Source organism: Neophocaena asiaeorientalis, unplaced genomic scaffold, assembly GCF_003031525.2.
Source record: "Neophocaena asiaeorientalis asiaeorientalis breed wild unplaced genomic scaffold, Neophocaena_asiaeorientalis_V1.1 scaffold96, whole genome shotgun sequence".
NCBI lineage: Eukaryota > Metazoa > Chordata > Mammalia > Artiodactyla > Phocoenidae > Neophocaena > Neophocaena asiaeorientalis.
In genome coordinates, this window is record NW_020175831.1 from 2,823,570 (window position 1) to 2,844,567 (window position 20,998).

Sequence of the window (20,998 nt, forward strand, 5' to 3'; positions counted from 1 at the left end):
GCAGGGTGGAAGAAAGGAGACGGATCTGGGTGAGGAACGATGAGGGCACAGATCAGGGTGACAGCACTGGAAATGGTGAGGAGTGGTTGAATTCTGTATTACTCTGAAGGTAAAGCAAACAGTATTTCCCGATGTCTTGGACACGGGTTGTGAGAAAAGAGAGGAATCAAGGTGGTTCTGATTTAAACAACTGGAAGGACAGAGTTGTAATCAACTGATTTATGAAACATTATGGGAGCAGTGTGTTTGAAGGTAGGGTGAGGGAAGATTAGAGTTCAGTATTGAAGATACTCTATGTTTTGTCGGGCAGTCACTAAGATAAACCAAAGGCTGGTGCATCCGTGTGTGGCTCAGGCAATATTCTGGGCTGGAGACATAGATTAAAGGTTCATTTTGTATGAACGAGGCTTAAAGTGAATTCAGAGAAGAGGAAAGAGGCCTGAACACCCTTGCAGCTGAAAGGTCTTCTTTGAGAAGGAATGAATTTTATCACAGAAATAAAAAGAGTATCAGGTTCTTCTCAGGTAATAAACTCCCTGAAGGAGAAAAACATCATTATCAGGTGATGTTACCTTATGAAGGATAGGTAAGAACAAGCAAATTATGAACATAATTTAAAGATAAAATTTATTCTCTGATGGTTTACTCATGCAAACTGCACATAAAAGAAAATAGTACAGTTTGTGTAACATTGCAAATATAAGGACTCAAAATGCTAGGTACAGAAGTAGTGTGACATCCTGAAAGTCAAAATGGAATTTGTGTTTATACAACTAATAATGACTTTTATTCGCTGAGTACAGACTGATTTACAATGAAAGTTTTGCTAACCTTGGTAATAAGCTCATTAACTGTTTACATGACTTCTTACATCTATGTAGTTTTATTTTACAGTTGCAAGAATTCCTGTTACCAAAGAACTTTTAACTTGCATAAATAATAAAATTTAAGAAAAATGCACTGAATGACCCAGGAGAGTGAAAAACAGAGGCTTTTCCTAATCCATCCAAACTACAATAAAAAACAGCCTTTGAGATATATTTTCATATTTTGTGCCTTTGAGATCAACTCCTTAGCATAACTATGGCAAAATCATGATTAGAAATTGATTACTGGAAAATTATAAAATCAGTTAAAAATAAAAAAATTTTAGAAGTAGAATTATCAACCCAAAATGGTATTTTTAATAAGCCAAACAATAAAATTCCTATTATCTTCATAATTAAAAGTCCTGAAATGTCATTTGTATAATCTGAACGTTTCCCAGTTTGGAACTTAGGCAGGTGGAATGTTTCCTTGAATTACCAAGGATATTCCATACCGGTTTTTAAAATGTCAGTCTTATTAGGAGATGGCACTGAGACTTTAGCAAACAGTGTAGTATGGATGCAGAACAAACTACACAACTTATTATAAATGCATTACAGATATTTACATAATGGATCCTGCTCGAATGCCAGAAGTTGCTACTGGGGAGGACTCATAACTATTTTACAAAGTTTTCTTACACACGTCTACTACATTTTTATTTTTTAACAATTTTGTCTATTTTAAAATATTGTACTGTATTTTGAACATAACTGCAGAATAAAAATAGATAATGGCACATTAGAAAACTCAGTATCCCACAGATGACTGGATAATGAGAAAAGTGTACCTACAATCATCTCATCAGAAACAAACTACATCATGGAATGTTAGTTATCCAAGCCTGCACAGTAATGACATCTTAAATTGCAATCATCTATTGGCCAGCATCACACTGAAGGCATCGTTAAACATTCAAGCAAAGATTGCTGGCATGAACTATTGAAAGACACACACACAAACACACACACACACCCACCCACCCCACACACACACACTCTCTCTCTCACTCACTCGTTTCCCATATTATAATTACATTGTTCTAAAGATAGATACTGATTTTTTTCCCCACGAGAAACGTTATCAAAATTTGCTACTAAAAGATGACAGTGCTTTCACAAGAATAAGTACAAGTTAACTTGCAAGTACAAGACAATGGGGGTAAACAGTCTTAAATTTTCTAAGTAGTAATTTTTAGGCTTTTCTGGCAACCATACCTTACTTGATTATGCATAAACTTCTCAGTTTGAAACCTGAAATCTGCAAAACAAAACAAAACAAAACAAAACCAAAAACTAATTTCAAAAAATTATTAGATATCTGATAACCCTGTATTGTACATTATATAATTTCATATTTTGTTAGTCTCAAAACATAGGGTTTAAAATACTGAATTTAAGCCTTAAAAGTCATTTTTGAAATGATAAAGGATTCCAAAATTCATGCCTACTTAAAATCTTAAAAAAAAGGAAACGCACTGTTACTGATCTTCATTTAGTTTAAGTGTGCATAAAAGCACTGTATGTCTTTTACCATGTTTCACTCACTTAAAAAGTGTTCGATAATGTTCTTCCTTTTGCATAATGTGCAAAATAAAAGGCAAAAAGATTAAAAGCAAATTTCTATATTTTTCTTGCTAGTGCTTTATGACCTTGTTAACACTACAAAGTCAATAGGGACTATGCAGAACTTTGGTATAAATGATATAACAATACTACCATCACAGTTGAGGGTTAAGAGGTGGTCAAAAGAAATGGAAGTGGGTAGAGAGATTCAGTAACACCCCCATTTATTAAAACACCACAAAATTAAAAGTGAAATAAACCACAATGAATTAATTATAATACAATTTACACATTGAGCACAGAAAAATGAATAAATCTAACAATATTTATAAAAAAAGCAAAATCAGTCTTTTTCCAGAGACTAAAAACTGTTGTTGTTCAGTCTGATCGTCAACTGCTGCTACACCAACTTTAGAGCCAAATTTAATTTCAAGTAAAAAAAAAAATTTACAACCACAGACTTCGCATAAATGGAAATTGGTCTTTCCTTGATTTCCCTTTGAAGTCACTAATGAGTATCTAAAACTGCTGCACTGAGGTTTTTAATCAACTTCCTGAGGGCTGTGACTGGGAGGAAGGAGCCATGACAATCTGTGAAAGCGCAGGCTCTGAACTCTGGTCCGCCATCTGCGTGAGGACTGAAGTGGCTACAGCTTCTGCCTTGGAAGTTGAACTGACTCCATTGGATGTGCTGACAGAACTATGCTGTATAGCTTCAGTATGTGGACTACTCGGCACTGACAGGTCTTCTGAACTATCATCTTTATCAGCAGCTGAGTGGAAAAAAGGAAACTACTCAGTTTCTTAAAATAGTTGTAAGAATTTATCAGGTTGAGTCAATGCACAGAATAAAAAGTTAGATGGCATTTTACAGAATCAGTTTAGAGAAGTTGGTATGACTGGAATTGAGTAACTGAAAGGTGGCTAGAAGTCATGAAGTAGGCAATTTTGTCTGTACAGGCTAAACAACGCACAAGCGTGCACATGGAAACACCTCAATGCCCAGTGCCACATAAAAGAGAGCTGAAGAATTATTTGCTAAATAGTGTTAAGTAAGAAAATTGGGTGGGAATTTGGGAGATAGGTCTCTTATAGATATAATCAAACACTTACCCCAGCAACACATTTAACAAAACCAGTCTGTTTGCCTACATGCCATTCTTATTAAAAGATTAAAAAATGTATAACCATATGCATAAACAAAATGAATTCTAACATACAAATTATATCTTCAAATAATTCCCTCTGTAGAACTATTTTTATTCTGGCTGACTTTCCATCTAAGGCAGCAATGGATGATTATAACACCTGATTCTAGTGATGCATACACATGAGAATAAGCAATATTTAGACTCTAAATGCCACCAGCTGTTATAGTTGCACGAATTGAGATTCAAATAAAAATCCATATAAAACTCAAGATACTGTAATTGAAAAGATATTCAGGAAAGGGCATTCTAAATATTTATGAAAATATATCTACCATTGTTTAGGCTTTAACAACAAATCTTCAACTTTCTTATTTTAATGGAAGAGAATCCAATAATTTCATTTAGTGAAAAATCTGGTAAGTACAACACACACAAATAATTATAGTGTATGCAAGTTATGAGACCCAATGATAGCATGAACACCTGTGAACCCAGCCCCCAACTTAAAGAGAACATTGCTAGTAACACTCGTGCTTCTTGGAGGCTCCTCTCTTCACCAAAGGCAATCACCATTCTGATACGTATTTCTTTTACCATTCCCTTGTTTTTTCTTTGAAGTTTTACCAAATAGGTATATATCCCTAAACAGTACTGTTTAGCTTTGTTTCTTTCTGAACGCTCTAAAATAATTTTTATTTAGTGTTTAGAAGTATAATAAGCTGGCTTCCTATCAAACCTGACAATACATACTGGCCTGCTTACTGATGGCCAGGTGCTCATTCTGAAAGTCAACTATTAAAAGACTGTGGACCCCATGAAGTAGGACTTACCCCATGATTTGTAATGTAGAAGATAGAGGGGGAGGAATCTGGCAAGCACAACTTTAGTTCAAATAAAATTCTTCATTTTGAGGGGTTTCTGAAATATAGTAGCTCTTACAGAATTTTAATGTGATAGAATCTCACCCTCTCTATAAATCTGCTTTAAATGCAAAACTACACCACTGGATAAAAATCTGACCTCAAGATGCAGTTAAAAAAAAAAAAAGCACAATCAGTAATCCTTTTTAAAATTATATAAAGCAGAAAGGATACTCTTCTGATCAAGCAATAATGAATGTTATAAAATATTTACAATTCAGTTATATAGCCAATACAATTGTTATACATTCACAGAAAACACTAGCAAATGACAGTTTAACTAGAGAGAACAGTAAAAAGCCCTCTATTTCACCACTATTCACCATGACAACAAAATGTCTTTTCAATGTTACGTTCTAGGGATATAACAGCTTTCAGAAATAAAGAGGCTGATCTGTGATGAGTGGTATAAGGAAATGTAAATATATTGTGGAGGCGATGACTCAAAATGAAACAGTTAAGTTGTAAGGGACAAGTGCTTATCTACCTCCAGGCTTTCCGAATTTGGTAAAACAAATCTTTAGGCCGTACAAAGAAGCAGGTACTCACTTATAAATTATGTAATTATCAATTTTATGTATAAAATACCTTTATAATGTGATACAGCTGCACCTATGTCCAGTTCTAGATGGTAAAGGGAGAAAAATTACTAATATAATCACAAGCTCTAGAAAGATACAAGAGATCTTACTGCATTCACAGAGTCATTTTTGGCCCTACTTAAAAGAAACCAGCTGTTTGACAATTCACTCTCTGAAGTTCCACCAGTGTTTATACATATTCTCATTAATGAAAATATAAGCTCACAATTTTGGGCCCAATAAGCTTTTCTTCCCATTTAGAATTACAGCAACAACTATAATACAATGTTAATTATGCCCAGAGATCTACAGAATATGAATTAATGGCAATAAGATTACTCTTACGTTTTACTCTTCAAGGAACCCAAACATTAAAAATGTTTTCATTCTCATTTTATATACTACTTGACCCTTAAGGTCAACAACTGTCACGGTTTTCCCATGACTGAGGGGTTTCCTAGGACGTGGGACTTCCCAATGTTAAAAAAGAGACCCTATGACTGTGTGACTTTATACTGTCACCTTTACCTGCAAGATTTTGTAAGATTCCTTAATTTCTACTAAACCTTAGTTTTCTATATACAATGTTTTGAGTTAACTAGTATTATAGCTCACCACTATTAGCAACTGCTATGTGCTACAATGTGATGAAGTGTTAGGTATTTGTGAATTTCTCCACATTTTCTCCAAGATTTAAACATTTACTTAAACAATCTTTGTATTTACCTTGACTATTAAACAACAGAGAAGTCAGATTTTTCCCAAAGACTTCAAATTTGAAAATAAAAAATTTGAAATTTCTACAAAGTCCAATTATCTCCCAAGAGCTGAACAGAACTAATTTTATGCAAGAACTATACTTACCTCAGTCAATATGATTATCTAGATAACCGGACAGGATAAAAGATAGGAACTGTTCCCAAACCCAAAAATGTCTTATTCATTTCTTACATTTTCACAACCTCGTATACCTTCACTAGAAACTTATTAATCTAGATTTTCAGTCAGTTTGAGGATATAGCATATAAAACCATACATATATACACTTAAAAATATCTTTATTGCTTAAAATAAAAAATTGGCTTGCATTTGCTGAGCATATACTGCCTGGATAACAGGGATAAAACTGTTGGGGTTATCCAATAAATTAACTAAGATTAAAAAATTGAAGATAATTTAAAACTGAATGCAATTTAAGAGTTAATTTTCCTTCTAATTTTATAGAATCACTTGTATATTTCTTTCTGAACTATCAAAATTCAAGAGAGCTCTCTTGTTAAGAAAATCATGTATGCATAATGCTGAACTCAGTAACTTCTAAAGGAAATTATGTTGTTAAGTCCGATGGGAGCCATAATGGCCTCATCCCTGCAGCAATCATTGTTAATACAAACCCCAAACATATTTCTATATGGTTTCAATTTACTCCACAATGTGTTTCACAATCCTGTCAAAATGACTAGATATCAAAGGATTGAGATTTATTTGCTCAAAACTGACAAAAATCAATGTTCTAAATATATATGGCAACAGAGAGTTGCTCGATCTACTGAATCTTTTAAATTAAAAAATATTGCCCATTCTGATGAAACTGCTTACAATGACTACAAGTAAAGATGGTGGCCATTAAGTTTTATCGTGAGCACCTGAGGAACTGTTTGCATCCACTACAAAATGTTTTTTTCTTTTGAATTACTGACACTGGCAAATTAAAACGAAGTGGATACATATGGTTGAAACAATTTTCACATTTACAAATATCCTGAAATATCACTAAATCATAAAAATGAAAGCTGTGGGTTATATATTATGAATGTTGCCTAATGCATTCCCAGCTCTGTTATTTGTTACAAATTTGTGTACGATGGACAGAATTGGCCATTTATTCAAGAGTAACAGCTGGTTCCAACATTGTGCATCTTATCAAAACAGGACATTACAAGAAGGAAAAGCACAATTAACTTCTAAAATGCTGAAAACAGAAGAATCTCATTTTGAAGGTAAATATTTAAAAGGAAACTTACAAGCAGATAATTTAAATACTGTTCTATTTTAGCATTTTTATGACTAACTAGAAGACTCAATCTAAAGATTCAGAACAATAAAATTGCACAATGCTGATATCTAAGAAAGAACAATAGGATCTGCTACAGATTAAGTGAAGACAAAAAAAAATTACTAAACGGAGGCTAGAAGTAGTGTTTCACTATGTCAGTCCAAGAAAAGTATTACTCTGAGAATATAAACAAAGTATCATCAGTACTTACACTATACTTTAAATTATTAACCAACCCATTTTATTTATAGTAATCTCTAGAAAAAAGCTAGAAGTAGGAAAATTTTAAAACTCTAGATTCTAAGAAGTATATCCCCCATTCCACAATAAACTTGCAGAACTTCTGATATTTAACATTAAATATCAGAACTGCAGTCTCCACTTTTTTAATGGTAGCTTGGTTCACTCTGGCAGTATTTCACTGATGTAGCCTAAGGCTATAGGTAATGGAACATTACTCACTATGATAGCCAGATTTCTTCTGCATGGCGGTTACAGGGCAATCTTTATGAGCCAGAAGAAGCTGTTTCAGCTGTGCCACTTCATTTCTCAGCAGGGTGACTTCACTCTGGGGAAGAAACAACTTATGTACCTTACCAGCATCAGACTAACAATTTTTACTGTTTAACACAAGTGAAGATTAAGATATGAAAATTGGACATCTTTAAAAGAACACCAAGAAAAAAAAAAAAACACCAAGGAATAAACAAAATATGCTGTTTAAATGTTTAATCATTATACATTAGCTTTTATATTTTAGCATTTATATAGACCCTGAAACTTACATAAAAATTTAACACCACAACTGGATAGCATATTTCAAAGTTACTTTTTACATTATCATTTGCCTTGTGACTGCTTATATACTACAGGTTACCTATCAAAGGTATTTTTTACACGTTACACGCTCTTTTTTTTTTGCAGTACGTGGGCCTCTCACTGTTGCGGCCTCTCCTGTTGCAGAGCACAGGCTCCGGACACGCAGGCTCAGTGGCCATGGCTCACGGGCCCAGCCACTCTGCAGCATGTGGGATCTTCCTGGACCGGGGCATGAACCGGTGTCCCCTGCATCGGCAGGCAGACTGTCAACCACTGCGCCATCAGGGAAGCCCACATGCTCTTTTTGATTATTTGAACAATTAGAAGTATCAGGGGAGTCAGGATACAATTTCACTGACTCTATTCACTTGGAAGTAAAAATTTTGTCCTGGAAACTAAATTAAGCAGTTTTCTAGAAACTAGGAAAAGCTCCACAGGGGAAAACACAAACAACCAAAGAATCATGGATACCTAAAATGCATCACAAGGCATTGTGTTGGACACGGAACCAGTGAAAGCAGATGTAATGTTGAAATGGCTTAACTGCCTTTGACCTAGGCCATTTGTACACATCTGAGTTTAAATCTGATAAATCAACGGTGATCTATCCTACTCCTTATCACAGAATGAGCAGTTCAGTCTTTGTTTTGGATGCATTAATCTGATAGATTCTATGTAAAAGTTCCAAATTGAGAGAGTCCAATTAATTCCTTTGGGTCACCCCCAAATATTAACACATAAATTAGTGATAATTACCAATACTCAAGAGTTAGAAATAATATGAATTTAATAAATTGGTAACATTAAAAGATCTTAACTTACAAACACCTCTACTTATTTGGACTTACATTAACCATTCACATTTTATCCATGAACCCAAAACTAAATGAAATACAGCAAAAAAGGTGTACATAAAAGCTCAAGCACTTCTTTTTCCATCCCTCAGTCTCTTAACCAGAAAGCTGAAGGTAAAATACTTTAGTAATTAGACTCATTACGCCTCCTTAAGTGATCAATGACAGAAACATACAAATCAAAAGAATAAAAGTTAAGCAATCCAAAGGCAAGTCTGTTGGGTCAAATAGTTCCTCACACCCCAATAACAATAAACTGTAACACTGTATTAAAGCACAGAACAAATGCTTGTTCTTGACGCTTACAAGAACTCTGAACCATTCATAAAAAGGTTAAATTATGTTTAGAATATTGTATTTGAGACAAAAATGGGTGTATAGTGATTAAAGTACAAAAAGAAAAGGTTAAAAGTTTGCTTTAAAAAACAAGCTGTTATTTAGAAAACTAATTTCTATGGAATACTGAAGTCGTCATTAGTGTCAATACTGCTAATTATAGCTCTTTATTAATGACACTATTTATGGGAACCCATATTATGAATAATCCAACGTATATTATCCAAAAAAAAGTTTCTCTCTCTGCTATGTCAGCTTGATTTTGAGACTCACATCTACAAGTTTCGCTCATTAATTTTTATAATATGAAATAGGGCTGGATATGTATTTTTAGTCAAGAATACACAATCTTTTATAATCTGGTACCTGTGATCACCCTTCTCACTAGTTTGAACCTATTAAATAATATTTAATCATTTTGACCTATAAAAATAGAAATTTCATATGGCTAACTAAATATATACTGTTGCTTCCATCTAGAAAACCTTTTTGCCTTGTTAATTATTTCACTCATCTTTAAGCGTCAACTCAGTACAAATATGCATAGGAAAAGTTAGGTATCAATTTCTGTGCTCCCACAGCCGTATATACATGTATGTATCGTATGTGTGTTTGTATGTGTGTATTTACATAGTACTTATCACACTGGATTGTAATTTTTAGTTTACTTATTTGCCACCTCTGCCAGATTGAGGTTTCTCAAGGGCAGGGATTATCTTGCTTTTTGTATCCCTAGAGCATAGCCCACAGCCTGGCACAGACTGAGTACACAGAATTACCATGGTCTTCTCTAAAATCTATTTTCAGGGGGTAAAAAACACCAAAGAAGGTGAAATGAAATAGCTTAAATGATATAAAACTGGTCAGGGATCCTAATTTCATTATTTATTGCCAACAACCTCACCAACATAGTCACACTGTTAATTTTCTCAGTCAGAAAATGAAAATTGGCGTGTTTAATAGCATCACCTCAATTACAGAATTTTAAAAATCACAAATGCTTTCTCAACTACTCTATATGGACATTCATTATAAACCATATTATGAAACAAAATGCTGTATTAGATAAAATTCCTGAGCAGTTACAAGTTGATAATCTAACTGATACAAAATAGTTGATTTAAATAATTCTGGGGATTAACCAAGAAAACAATATTCCTGTGCACTCAAAATTAAATATATACATTCAAAATCTCTCTTTAAATGACAGGTTTGAAACTGATGGATGGAATATCAGTTTCTATATTCAAACTTAACAGTTGGTGGTGTTTTGGTTGTTCATCTAATTAGACTACCTGGTCCATTGACAAGTGAAGGAACTAAAGATGCCACTAGCTAACAATGGGTAATGAACATTAAGGACTTCAGAGGTAAGGTATTTGATTCCTGTTACAACAACTTACTTATATTTGTGTTAACTGAATTTAATTGGAGTCACACTTCACAGAGCAAACAACTCGGGGAAAGAAAAAAACTGGAAGAGAGGAGGAAATTGAAAATAAAACCATTTGAACATTATAATTTATATATACTTAAGTGATAACAGTACACAAATATGCTAGTCTTCATCCAAAATTCAAATAACCCAATTTTCCCCCTACACCTTTTAAATGACAGAAATTGTAAGAAAAAAACCCCCAACAAACTCAAGCTTTGCTCAATACAAATTTAGTCTAATTTTTTACATCATCCTGATCTAAAATGTTTTACAATGGTAAGAGATTTTCCTAATGGTAATCCTGAAGCTCAAGTGATTTTTGATTGAAAGGTTAAATTAAATCAATAGTTTGTATTATTATTGTATCCTAATATTCAATTTCTTTAAAAACTGGTATCAAGCACTAGACTGAAAGCAGCAAATGGGACATGGTTGCTAGCAAAGAATTGGGACTGTGAGAAATACTGCAAAGCACACAGGTAGAGTGCTGATTAGGAATAAGAGAAGGCCAAACCTTGAAGGAAGTGGATTTAGTTGAGCTGTAGAGCCCTAAGTATGAGCATAAGCTTGTGGTCAAGATCAGGTCAAGCAGAGGTTGAAAACAAGAGGCTCATTATGGTATATAACCTTTACATTAGGCAGAACTGTAGGAGTTTGCCAAAGCCCAGCCAGCATTTTTAAAATCGTTTGATAAAATGTAGCAAAATTCAACAAATTAATCCAAACATTCAAGAATTATAGTCTCATACCCATATGTATAAAGGAAAGGACTTAAACATAAAGATAGACAATATTTAGATAAGGTAGTTACATAAATCATGACTTTAACTGTGAAATGTTTTGACAAAGAAAGATCGGAAGACAGGTAGAATCAGAGACAAAAGCCTCCATACATATAATGAGAAGAGTCCTGAAGATCCTATGGAGAGACCTCACAATGAAAAAAAAAAAAAGAAAGCCGTAACAGACCATATCTATCTATCTATCTATCTATCTATATTTGTATTTATATAAATATATAAAACCGGTTTGCTTAAGCCAAAGTGAATCTGGAGGGGATACATGTTAAGCCATAAACAGATTTAATATTAAATGAAAAAAGAAATATTTATACCTCTACTATCTGAGGATTATTTTAGATTGGATTATAATTGGATTTAGCCTCCAAAGCCTTTCTGGTTAGTTTGTTATTTAGTATATTTGCAGAATATGTTAACTGTCTTCCCGGATCATTCTGAAGATGAAGTGAAATAAGAGACACGGAAACATTTGGAAAACATTAAAGTCCCATTCAAATGTGAGCAATTACTGATACTTTTGTCAAAGAAAAGTATATTTGGTAAGATAAAGTAGATGCTGAAGAAAATTATTATTATGGTCTTAAAAGAAAATGTAATTATTTTGGCACTGTCTATACCATTGCTCTACTCTATTTGTATCTAGTCAAAGGTTAATTACATACTGATGAACAAATAATATATTTTTTTAACAGTCTGTCTGAAGCAGATCAGCCTGATGAAATAATGACAGGATAGCTAATTGATTAATCAATCAAAATTTTTCACTGATATTTGGCCACAGATTGATGACCAGGTACTCCATAAATTCATGATCTTTGACTTTCTAGTTCAGCTACTACCCCCCAAATTAAAGAAATAATATTGGATAGTTTCTTCTTTGGGGAATTTCTCATTGCTAAAGATAAGCCAGTCTTCACAAAAATCAATGATTAAGTATCTTAACTTCCCACCACAAGTTTTAAGGGTTGTCATGGATGCAAAACCTTATACTTGAAAACAAAATAGTTCTTTAATTTTTATTTTCAACAATAGAAAAAAAGATGACAGGGTTCATAATATTTTGCAAATATTCTGCAAAATTAATGGGAATGACTCTTTTCCTATTCTCATACTTTAATTACTTGTTTCACATCTATCTTCTGGGCCAGACCACAAATTCTGCCAAGTGTTAAGGACAATGTCTTTTTTCACTGTTCTATCCCGTGTCTAAAAACGTGCCCTGCACACAATAGCTGCTTAATGACAGAATGAATAATAAATAATTAGCATTTGCACAGTGTAGTTACAACATACTTTTCTATTACCTCTCTCATTTGATCTTCAATATAGTACTTATTCTATGAGTTTGACAGATGGGGAAGTAAAGGCTTGGGAAGATTTTAGTAAAGGCTAGTAAAAAGAAGTACTCAGAATAAAATGCATGAGGTAGAGGTGGCATCACTATTACCCTTTCCCCCTCTAGAATATAGTGAAAAACTCAGGGGGGAAAAGGAAAACAGTTCTATTTTTTTTCAGGAATTAAACAGATATTGTATACCATCTCCCAACTGCTGCCATTCCTTTCTATTTTGGGTGATAAATACTAAAGTAAAATATCGTTTAGGTACCAGGAATAAAATATTTGATCCCATTCCCCTTAAGTCAATGGACCAATAAGCAAAACCTTTTCCATATTATCTTATGAGTGAAAACTCCTCACATATCCTGCTATCAAAGAATGCTTCCATTAATTTACTGAGCTTCCACTCCACACACATTTTGCAATACCTAAGTTTTAAAAGCAAAATCCACAACAAACTCTCCAAGTTTTATCCACAGATTGTTAAGGAGCTCCTATTAGTAAAGAGAAGAGTCAGCCTTTTGTTCATAAAGGAAATGCTGAAATTCTAAACTGAAAACTAACCCCCAAGATGAGTATAGCTAAAAGACAAAGACATAATGAGGTTAAAACCATTTCAAGTAAAAGACAAAAATCATATATTACCTTTAAATATATAATAGTTTATAACCAACAGTATCCAATTCTTGGTCTAGATGACCACAAATGTATCTAATACAATTTGATAAAATTGCTCTTTTAAAGCAATGACTCTAGAAAGCTAAAATATAATTGAATTCAGTAAGTGGGGCAATAAGGTTGAATAATTAGTATTTTCTTTGAAACCTAATATATATTTGGTAAAAATATGAAGAGTCACACCTCAACACTCATTAAACCTTTTATTATATATAATATGTAAGCAACCATGGGTCATTACTGCCCAATACACTGATCAGCTAAGCCTGTATGTCACGTGAAGGATTATTAAGGAAATGTAGAATTGATGAATGTTTTCACATAGAGTTTAATTATTTCTTTGACATTCAATTTTCTTTACAAGTCATTCTGTTCTTCACAGTTAACGGTTTTGCTGTTGGCGAACCGAATGAAATTTTTCTCCAGAATCTATTATAAGCACATTAACTCTTCATACTCTGAAAACTAGAATGTGTCACTTACTCTTTAAGAACTGTTTTTATTTTATATGACAAATAACAAACAACCAAAAAAATCATATATCCACTTGAAACAATAAAGTCATAATTGAGGTACCCTTTCTTCCCAAACCATCCATGCTTTCCAACCCCCTCTTCATCACTGTTACAAGCTGGTACATGTCATTCTTAAAATTTTACTTCTATTTAAAGAATCATTTCTATACTGACTTCTATACCTACACATTTATCCATCTAACTATAAACCTTTCATTAATGAAAAAGAATTATGTTACACATTTTAGTATGCAACTTTAATTTATTGAGGTGAAATTTCCATAATATAGAATTAACCATTTTAAAGTGAACAGTTCGGTAGCATTTAGTACATCTGCAATGTTGGGTTACCACCACCCTCCATCTGTCCATTCAAAGTAAAACCCCTTATCCATTAACCAGTTTCTGCCTGTTTCTTCCTCCCCCCCCAGTCTCTGGAAACTACATTTGCATTTTGTCTCTATGGATTCATTTGTTCTAGATATTTCATATAAATGGAGTCATATAATTCATGACTTTGTGTGTGGCTTCTTTCACTTAAGCATAACATTTTGAGGTTCATCCACATTGTACTTTCACTCCTTTTTATGGCTGAAAAATATTCCATTGGATGTATATGCCACAATTTATCTATTGATGGACACTGGACAGTTTCCAGCAACTTTCTTTTTGCCCATAATAATATATTACAGACATTTTTCCAGGTTAATACATGCAGAAGGACCTTATTCTCTTTCTTTTTTGCACAAGTATTTTTTAAAAAAAATCCCTGATAACACATCATTTCACCTATCTTCATATTTTGGTATGCATCTCTAAAACTAAGAACACTTTCTTATCTAACCATGATGCCATCATCACTCAATTATTAATGATTAAAAATACTGATTTTTATGCTTAGTGACATAAATTAGAGAAAGACAAATACTGTAGGATATCACCTACATCTGGAATCTAAAAACCAAAACTAGTAAATATAACAAAAAAGAAACAGATATTGAGAAAAACAGAGCTTACCAGTGGGGAGAGAGAAGAGGGGAGGGGTGAGATAGGGGTAGGGGATTGAGAGGTAAAAACTACTATATATAAAATAAATAAGCTACAAGGATATATTGTACAGCACAAGGAATACAGCCAATATTTTATATAAGTGTAAATGAAGTATAACCTTTAACAATTGTGAATCACGATGTGTACACCAAAACTTATATAAGTGTATATTATACATCAACTATACCTCAATTTAAAACATATACTGACTTTACTGGTTCTGTTTGTAATTTGAGGTATTAACTAAAGTTATGTTCAACTGTAGAGTTTATGTTCAACTGTAGAGTTTAACTTAGTGATTTCTTGAATTTGACTTCCATTTAAAAATTTTGGGACTTCCCTGGTGGTCCAGTGGTTAAGAATCCGCCTTCCAATGCAGGGGACGCAAGTTCAATCCCTGTTCAGGTAACTAAAATCCCACATGCCACGGGGCAACTAAACTCTAGAGACTGCGCGCCACAACTAGAGAGCCCGTGTGCTGCAACTACTGAGCCTGCATGCTCTGGAGCCCACATGCCACGACTAGAAAAGCCCGTGTGCTGCAAGGAAAGATCCCGCGTACCGCAATGAATATCCCACATGCCACAACTAAGACCCGACACAGCCAAATAAATAAATAAATAACGTCTTAAAAAAAAAAAAAGTAAAAGTTTCACACTTGCTTCAAAACTAAAGTGTTAGGTAACTTTTACCTAGGTGATAAATCTTGCCTTTATTCCTCTAATCAAGAAATTTCTACCCAAATTAGGAAATATAAAAATGTAACACAATTTACAATAATGATATTTTAATCAGTTTGGATGGTAGAAAAAGCAAGAGATCAATGAAGTAAATTTTACATTTATTTTGAATGCTGAATTTTCCAAGGTTTTCTGAAATAATAAAGCACTGCTGCTATTCATAATGGTGACCAGTGCTGCAGTATAACTAAAGAAATAGCAATGTCTAAGTAAAAGCTGTTAACACTGCTATGCCTTGGGTCAAAACAGAAACTGGCCCAACCTAAATAAAGTCCAATACCATGAAAAATACCATATACTTATATACCGCTTTATAGTTTTCAAACATTTTTACTTCTTAAAAAGGCAAAATAAGCCAAATTACAAAAATACTGATAAATATATCCTATTAAAATTAATATATTTAAAAATATCTGCAAACATTCTAATTCCACTGATGTATGTAACAACCCACAGCAGTAGGACCAGCAAGTATTATTATCTCTATTCTATGGATAAGATAACTGAGGCTAACAAAGATATCTTTAATATCATGTAACTGTAAAATAGCCGAGTCATTCAGAAGAATGATTTTGTTAGTTAAGAACAGAAAAGAAAAAAATAGGTCCTCCTAAATCACTTTGTTAATGTAATATGAACATTTAAAAATTTAAATGATGATAGTTAATACTCTAACAGAGAAATCTGGTAAATAATAGACATATTTATAGTATATAAATAAATTGGTATCTATAATCTGTTTCACTTTAAGAAGAAAAAATTCAAGTTTTTTTCTTAAACATTATGAAAATAGTTCTTGAATAAGAATTCATTTGTCAGATAATATATTATTTCTTAACATATCCTAGTATACAAGTACATATTTGAAGTTTCTGTGATATGGTAAATGTTTAATTTTGTTCTAAATGGTTAAAAGTAAATTTTGTGAGATAATTATATTTGTCCTAAAGCTAACATGTCAATATTCAAAAGCACAGCAGAGTTTTTTTTTAAATTTATTTTTGGCTGCATTAGGTCTTTGTTGCCGCACGTGGGCTTACTTTAGTTGCCTTGAGCGGGGGCTACTCTTCGTTGCGGTGCACAGGCTTCTCATTGCAGTGGCTTCTCTTATTGCAGAGCACGGCTCTAGGCACTCAGGCTTCAGTAGTTGTGGCACGCGGGCTCTAGAGCACAGACTCAGTAGTCGTGGCGCACGGGCTTAGCTGCTCCGCGGCATGTGCGATCTTCCCAGACCAGGGCTTGAACCCATGTCCCCTGCATTGGCAGGCGGATTCTTAACCACTGAGCCACCAGGGAAGCCCTCAACATAGAGTTTAAAAGATGTCAGCCTCACGTATGAAAAAATTTTGTTATAAAATTTACATTAGATTAAATGCTACGCCTGGTGCTAAAAAGCTTCTTCCTAAGCATTTAACAAGACACTTATATTGGTGACATCTTTAAAGATATAAGAAGAGAGCAGGCCTCATCATCAATTCTGATTACACAGAAGATTCATTTTTAACTAGGAATGGATAGCTCAGAAGGTTGACCAATAACAACTACAATTCATTAACATCAGTTTTCTAGTTGATGCTCATCAGTTGGTATTTTAGAAGATTTTACTTGAGAATATTCACAACATTAACAACAACAATAAAAAAGGAAGAAAAAACAGAAGGAAGGAAACAGACTTAGTGCTGCCCAATACCATCACTGCAAATCTTACCAAAGACTGAACAGGAAGGAGCCTTAAACCTTTATACCCCATAAGGTTCCTAAGAAATGTATCTGAGGCACACTGGCAGGGCAGTATGAAATGATTTTTATTGCCACTGGCCATATTGTACCTGTTCTGTGGATAATTAGAGTCCTTCAGTTTCCAAAGCTGTCAATCTGGCACCTTTCACGAGCACTATATTCACTTTAAATAAAACAAACAAAACAAAACAAAATTTATAATTCAAAGAACAAAAGCACTAAAAACAGAAACTACAAATTGCAGCAACTTTATAGTTGTGATATAAACCAACAAATAAAAAAAGTAAAATACCAGTAATATCTTACACTTTGATATTCTTTGTTTGAACTCTATATCACAACTTTATAAAGTTTAAGCCAGACAGTTTAGGTACTTTTGTACTATACAAGTAAACACTTATATTTAAAAATTTCTTCACTGTATCAGTGTTGAAATTTTTATATTACTTCATCTCGGTATTCAAATAGGTTTATAAAGCTGCGCTTTACTATAGATTCCATACACACCCAATATTGTGTCCTAAAATGTCTGGATGGCTAACTAGGAAAAAGTGTGTTCATAATTATTAAAAATAAATAAATAAATAAAACAATTTACATATATGCACCATACCTGCAATTGACCATTTAATGAACTCAAGTCTTCTGCTTTCTTTTCTAAAGATTGAACCCAGACTTTTCTTTTTTGTCTGCATCTTGAAGCTGCTGCTCTATTTCTTTCCAGAAACTTCCTTCTTTTTTCATCAGGATCTTCATTAGCTGCTCTTCTTCGACGACCAGTTGTATTTTGGGTCTGTGGAGTTGTGTGAGCTGGGGAAGCCTATAATAGACACAAATGAAAGTTTTTTATATTTGTACCTAGTGATTAAATTAACACAGGCAGTAAAGGGTGGCAAAGGCGAGAGCCACTAATTTTATTTTCTAAGTCTCATTGTATACATCAATATTGTAGAGCAATGTGAAAAAATCACCCTGTGGTTTAACAAATTCCTTGAAATAAATGAGCATTGCTAAAACACGATTCTCACTAATTAACTATCACAGTGAATGTATTCTTTAAAGTTTGTATAGTATTTTCATTTTTATAGAAATAATACAAAGAAATTTAAAATGCAATACAAATGATCATGTACAGATCTTGTAGTTTTCCATCTTGTATTTTTCCAAGTGTACTTTTAAGCAAACATTGTGGTATTACTCAATCCTTTGATAATTATTAAGGTACTAAAATAAAAATAACTTCCTATTTAAATTCATTATGAGAAACCATGTTTTCTATGATATTTTTGAAATAAAAAATAGCATTAAATCTGTAAATTTTCTTTAAAAATTGGTTTCTCTAAAATTAAGGAGTTGAAAGTACATACATATTTTAGTGTATTCAGCTCTTCTTCAGTTTTTGAAATTTGGGATCAGTCTTTTTCTAAGGGTCAGGTTCATATAATTATTAATGCTCATTTTCCTGGTGGGTAGAATCCCAGAGTCTAGATTTTCATTTTAATTGGCCCCCCTGCCCTGCCAGATCAGCCAGAGACAGGAATCTTCAGTCACTAGTGATACAGTCCAGTGTGTAGGACTACAGAATAACATTTTCAAGCTTCTCACAAATCCCAAAATTGTGCCACACAACACTTGAATACAGGAGACAGTATATGAACCCTTAGAAATAGTGCAAAAGAAATAGCACTTTGTGGCCACAGACACATGATCCAAAGAAGCAGCCTGAAAAACCTCTACTTAATGGTATTTTAAAATGATGTGAACAAAAACTATCTTCTCTTAATCTATACAATAAACAAAAATCTTAAAAACTTAAGTTCTGCAGGGAAATAACCTGAATTAGTTCTCACTCTACAAACTCCAAAAAATCAAAGTTATCATTCCTTTTCCAAGTAACTAGCATTAAATATTGTGAGGGTTATTTCGTTTATACTGTATTTTAATTGTAATTAAGATCAAGTATTAAATCAGATTCTTTTACCTACATAATTGCAATTTAATCTTTTAGAAAAATCTTTCTATGGCTGGCTTCAAGAATGGTAACTTTGAAATATATTTTTATCCTCTTAACTTACTGATAATAGCAGGTTTTAAAATTTTACTGAATAGGAGAGAACAGTTTTTGGTTTTTGGTTTTAATTGACAACTTGGTTACTACAGCAAAGGCTAATCACAGGTATTGTAAGCAGAAACTATTACAGAGTTATATTTGTATATCATTACCCCTAACAAGGATTTGAGGCTACTTAGAAGCATATATTTCTCCTTCTCTCCCTCCTTCCAGTGATTCATTCATTCTACTTCATTGAAAAAAATACAGGAGCTATGCTAGTGATACAGCAGTGAACAAACAGATAAAAGTCCTGCCCTCATGGAGCTTCATTCCAATACAATAAAATATAAAGCTATAAATGAAAACTAGATCCAGGGAAACTACAGTTAATATAAGAAAATAAATTATATTCATTTATTTTCTTTTAAATAAACACTTAAAGATGTAAAAGCCATACTAAGCTTACAGGCCGTACAAAGAAATAGCCATAAGCTGCATTCGGCTCATGAGCTAGTTTGCTAACCCCTGAATTATGACATGAGAACATACTCACTTTTCCCCTCTCTTGGCCCCTAAGTAAAGTTGCTTAGTGGATGACAACCACAACTATATTCCACTTTATCTTAAGTTTCACAAAGATAAAATACAGTAATCTAAATACCTATGCTTAGTAGGCAGTCTAAAACTTGCTGTGTAACTGTGTTTCTTTAATTGGAAAGTTTTACTTTTAAATGTGAATATTCTTTACGTAGAGAAGATAAAAGGTATAAATAGAGCTCTGAAACATTTAACAGAAATATAGTAATGCTTACTGTAGAAATATACTGCAGACATATAGAAATATCAATCATCTAATGGGCGGTAACAAATTAAAGATAAGTGAAAAGGGCCTCTGGTATAAATAGCTGCCATTAAGCCTATCTGCTCCTTTGGTGTATTTCACAAATGTTAATTCAAGAATCGTTTGACTTATATTAGTAATATAATACCTATATACATTTCTTGTTGAATACAATCAACAGAAAAACAGTTTTCTTTAAAAAGTATTGATGGACATTATGCCATGTCAAACTAACATACAGACACAGAAACATTTACAGGGTGCCATGAGCAGTAACAACTGCTTGATTATTTTTACTTATTTATTTTTTGTATCAATACTTTTACATTGAACTACCTTTTCCTAATGCTTTTTATACACTTTGGGAATAAAATTTTACCAGAAAATTTTTTTCAAAGCATATAGTCATTTAAATTACACTGTGTTTGTTTGGTTTTTTTTTTAAGGATAACTGAACACTGAATGATAAAAACAACACACATACCGGAGTTTCTGTAGTGGATGTGGCTGGCTGTTGTAATGACTGTGGTCGAGATTCCTCTGATTGAGTCCTAACCAGTCCGCTACCATGACCTTTGACAGTATCGCCATTGGTAACTGGAGGATGTTGCTGGGTCAAAGCAGCTTTTAATCTCTGAAATGCAAACACCAATTT

At 33.2% G+C, this 20,998-nt stretch overlaps 1 protein-coding gene across 4 annotated transcripts in view; it reads right to left on the reverse strand.

The window, feature by feature from the left end:
• Positions 1-608: 608 nt before the first annotated feature.
• The window catches only part of ATF2 (activating transcription factor 2), a 78,303-nt gene continuing 57,913 nt past the window's right edge, over positions 609-20,998 (reverse strand). The window contains exons 11-15 of one of the 4 annotated variants that reach the window (XR_003001501.1): positions 20,828-20,977; positions 18,063-18,269; positions 17,539-17,612; positions 7,603-7,708; positions 3,188-3,205 (exon numbers count right to left, since the gene is read on the reverse strand). Coding sequence is in view for 3 of the 4 variants with exons in the window: in XM_024732859.1 (XP_024588627.1) it covers positions 2,979-3,205; positions 7,603-7,708; positions 18,063-18,269; positions 20,828-20,977 (690 nt within the window). In the remaining variant the exon portion in view is untranslated. Of the gene's footprint in view, positions 5,128-7,602; positions 7,709-17,538; positions 17,613-18,062; positions 18,270-20,827; positions 20,978-20,998 lie in introns of all 4 variants that reach the window. The other 3 variants (XM_024732860.1, XM_024732859.1, XM_024732861.1) reach the window with 3 other exon arrangements.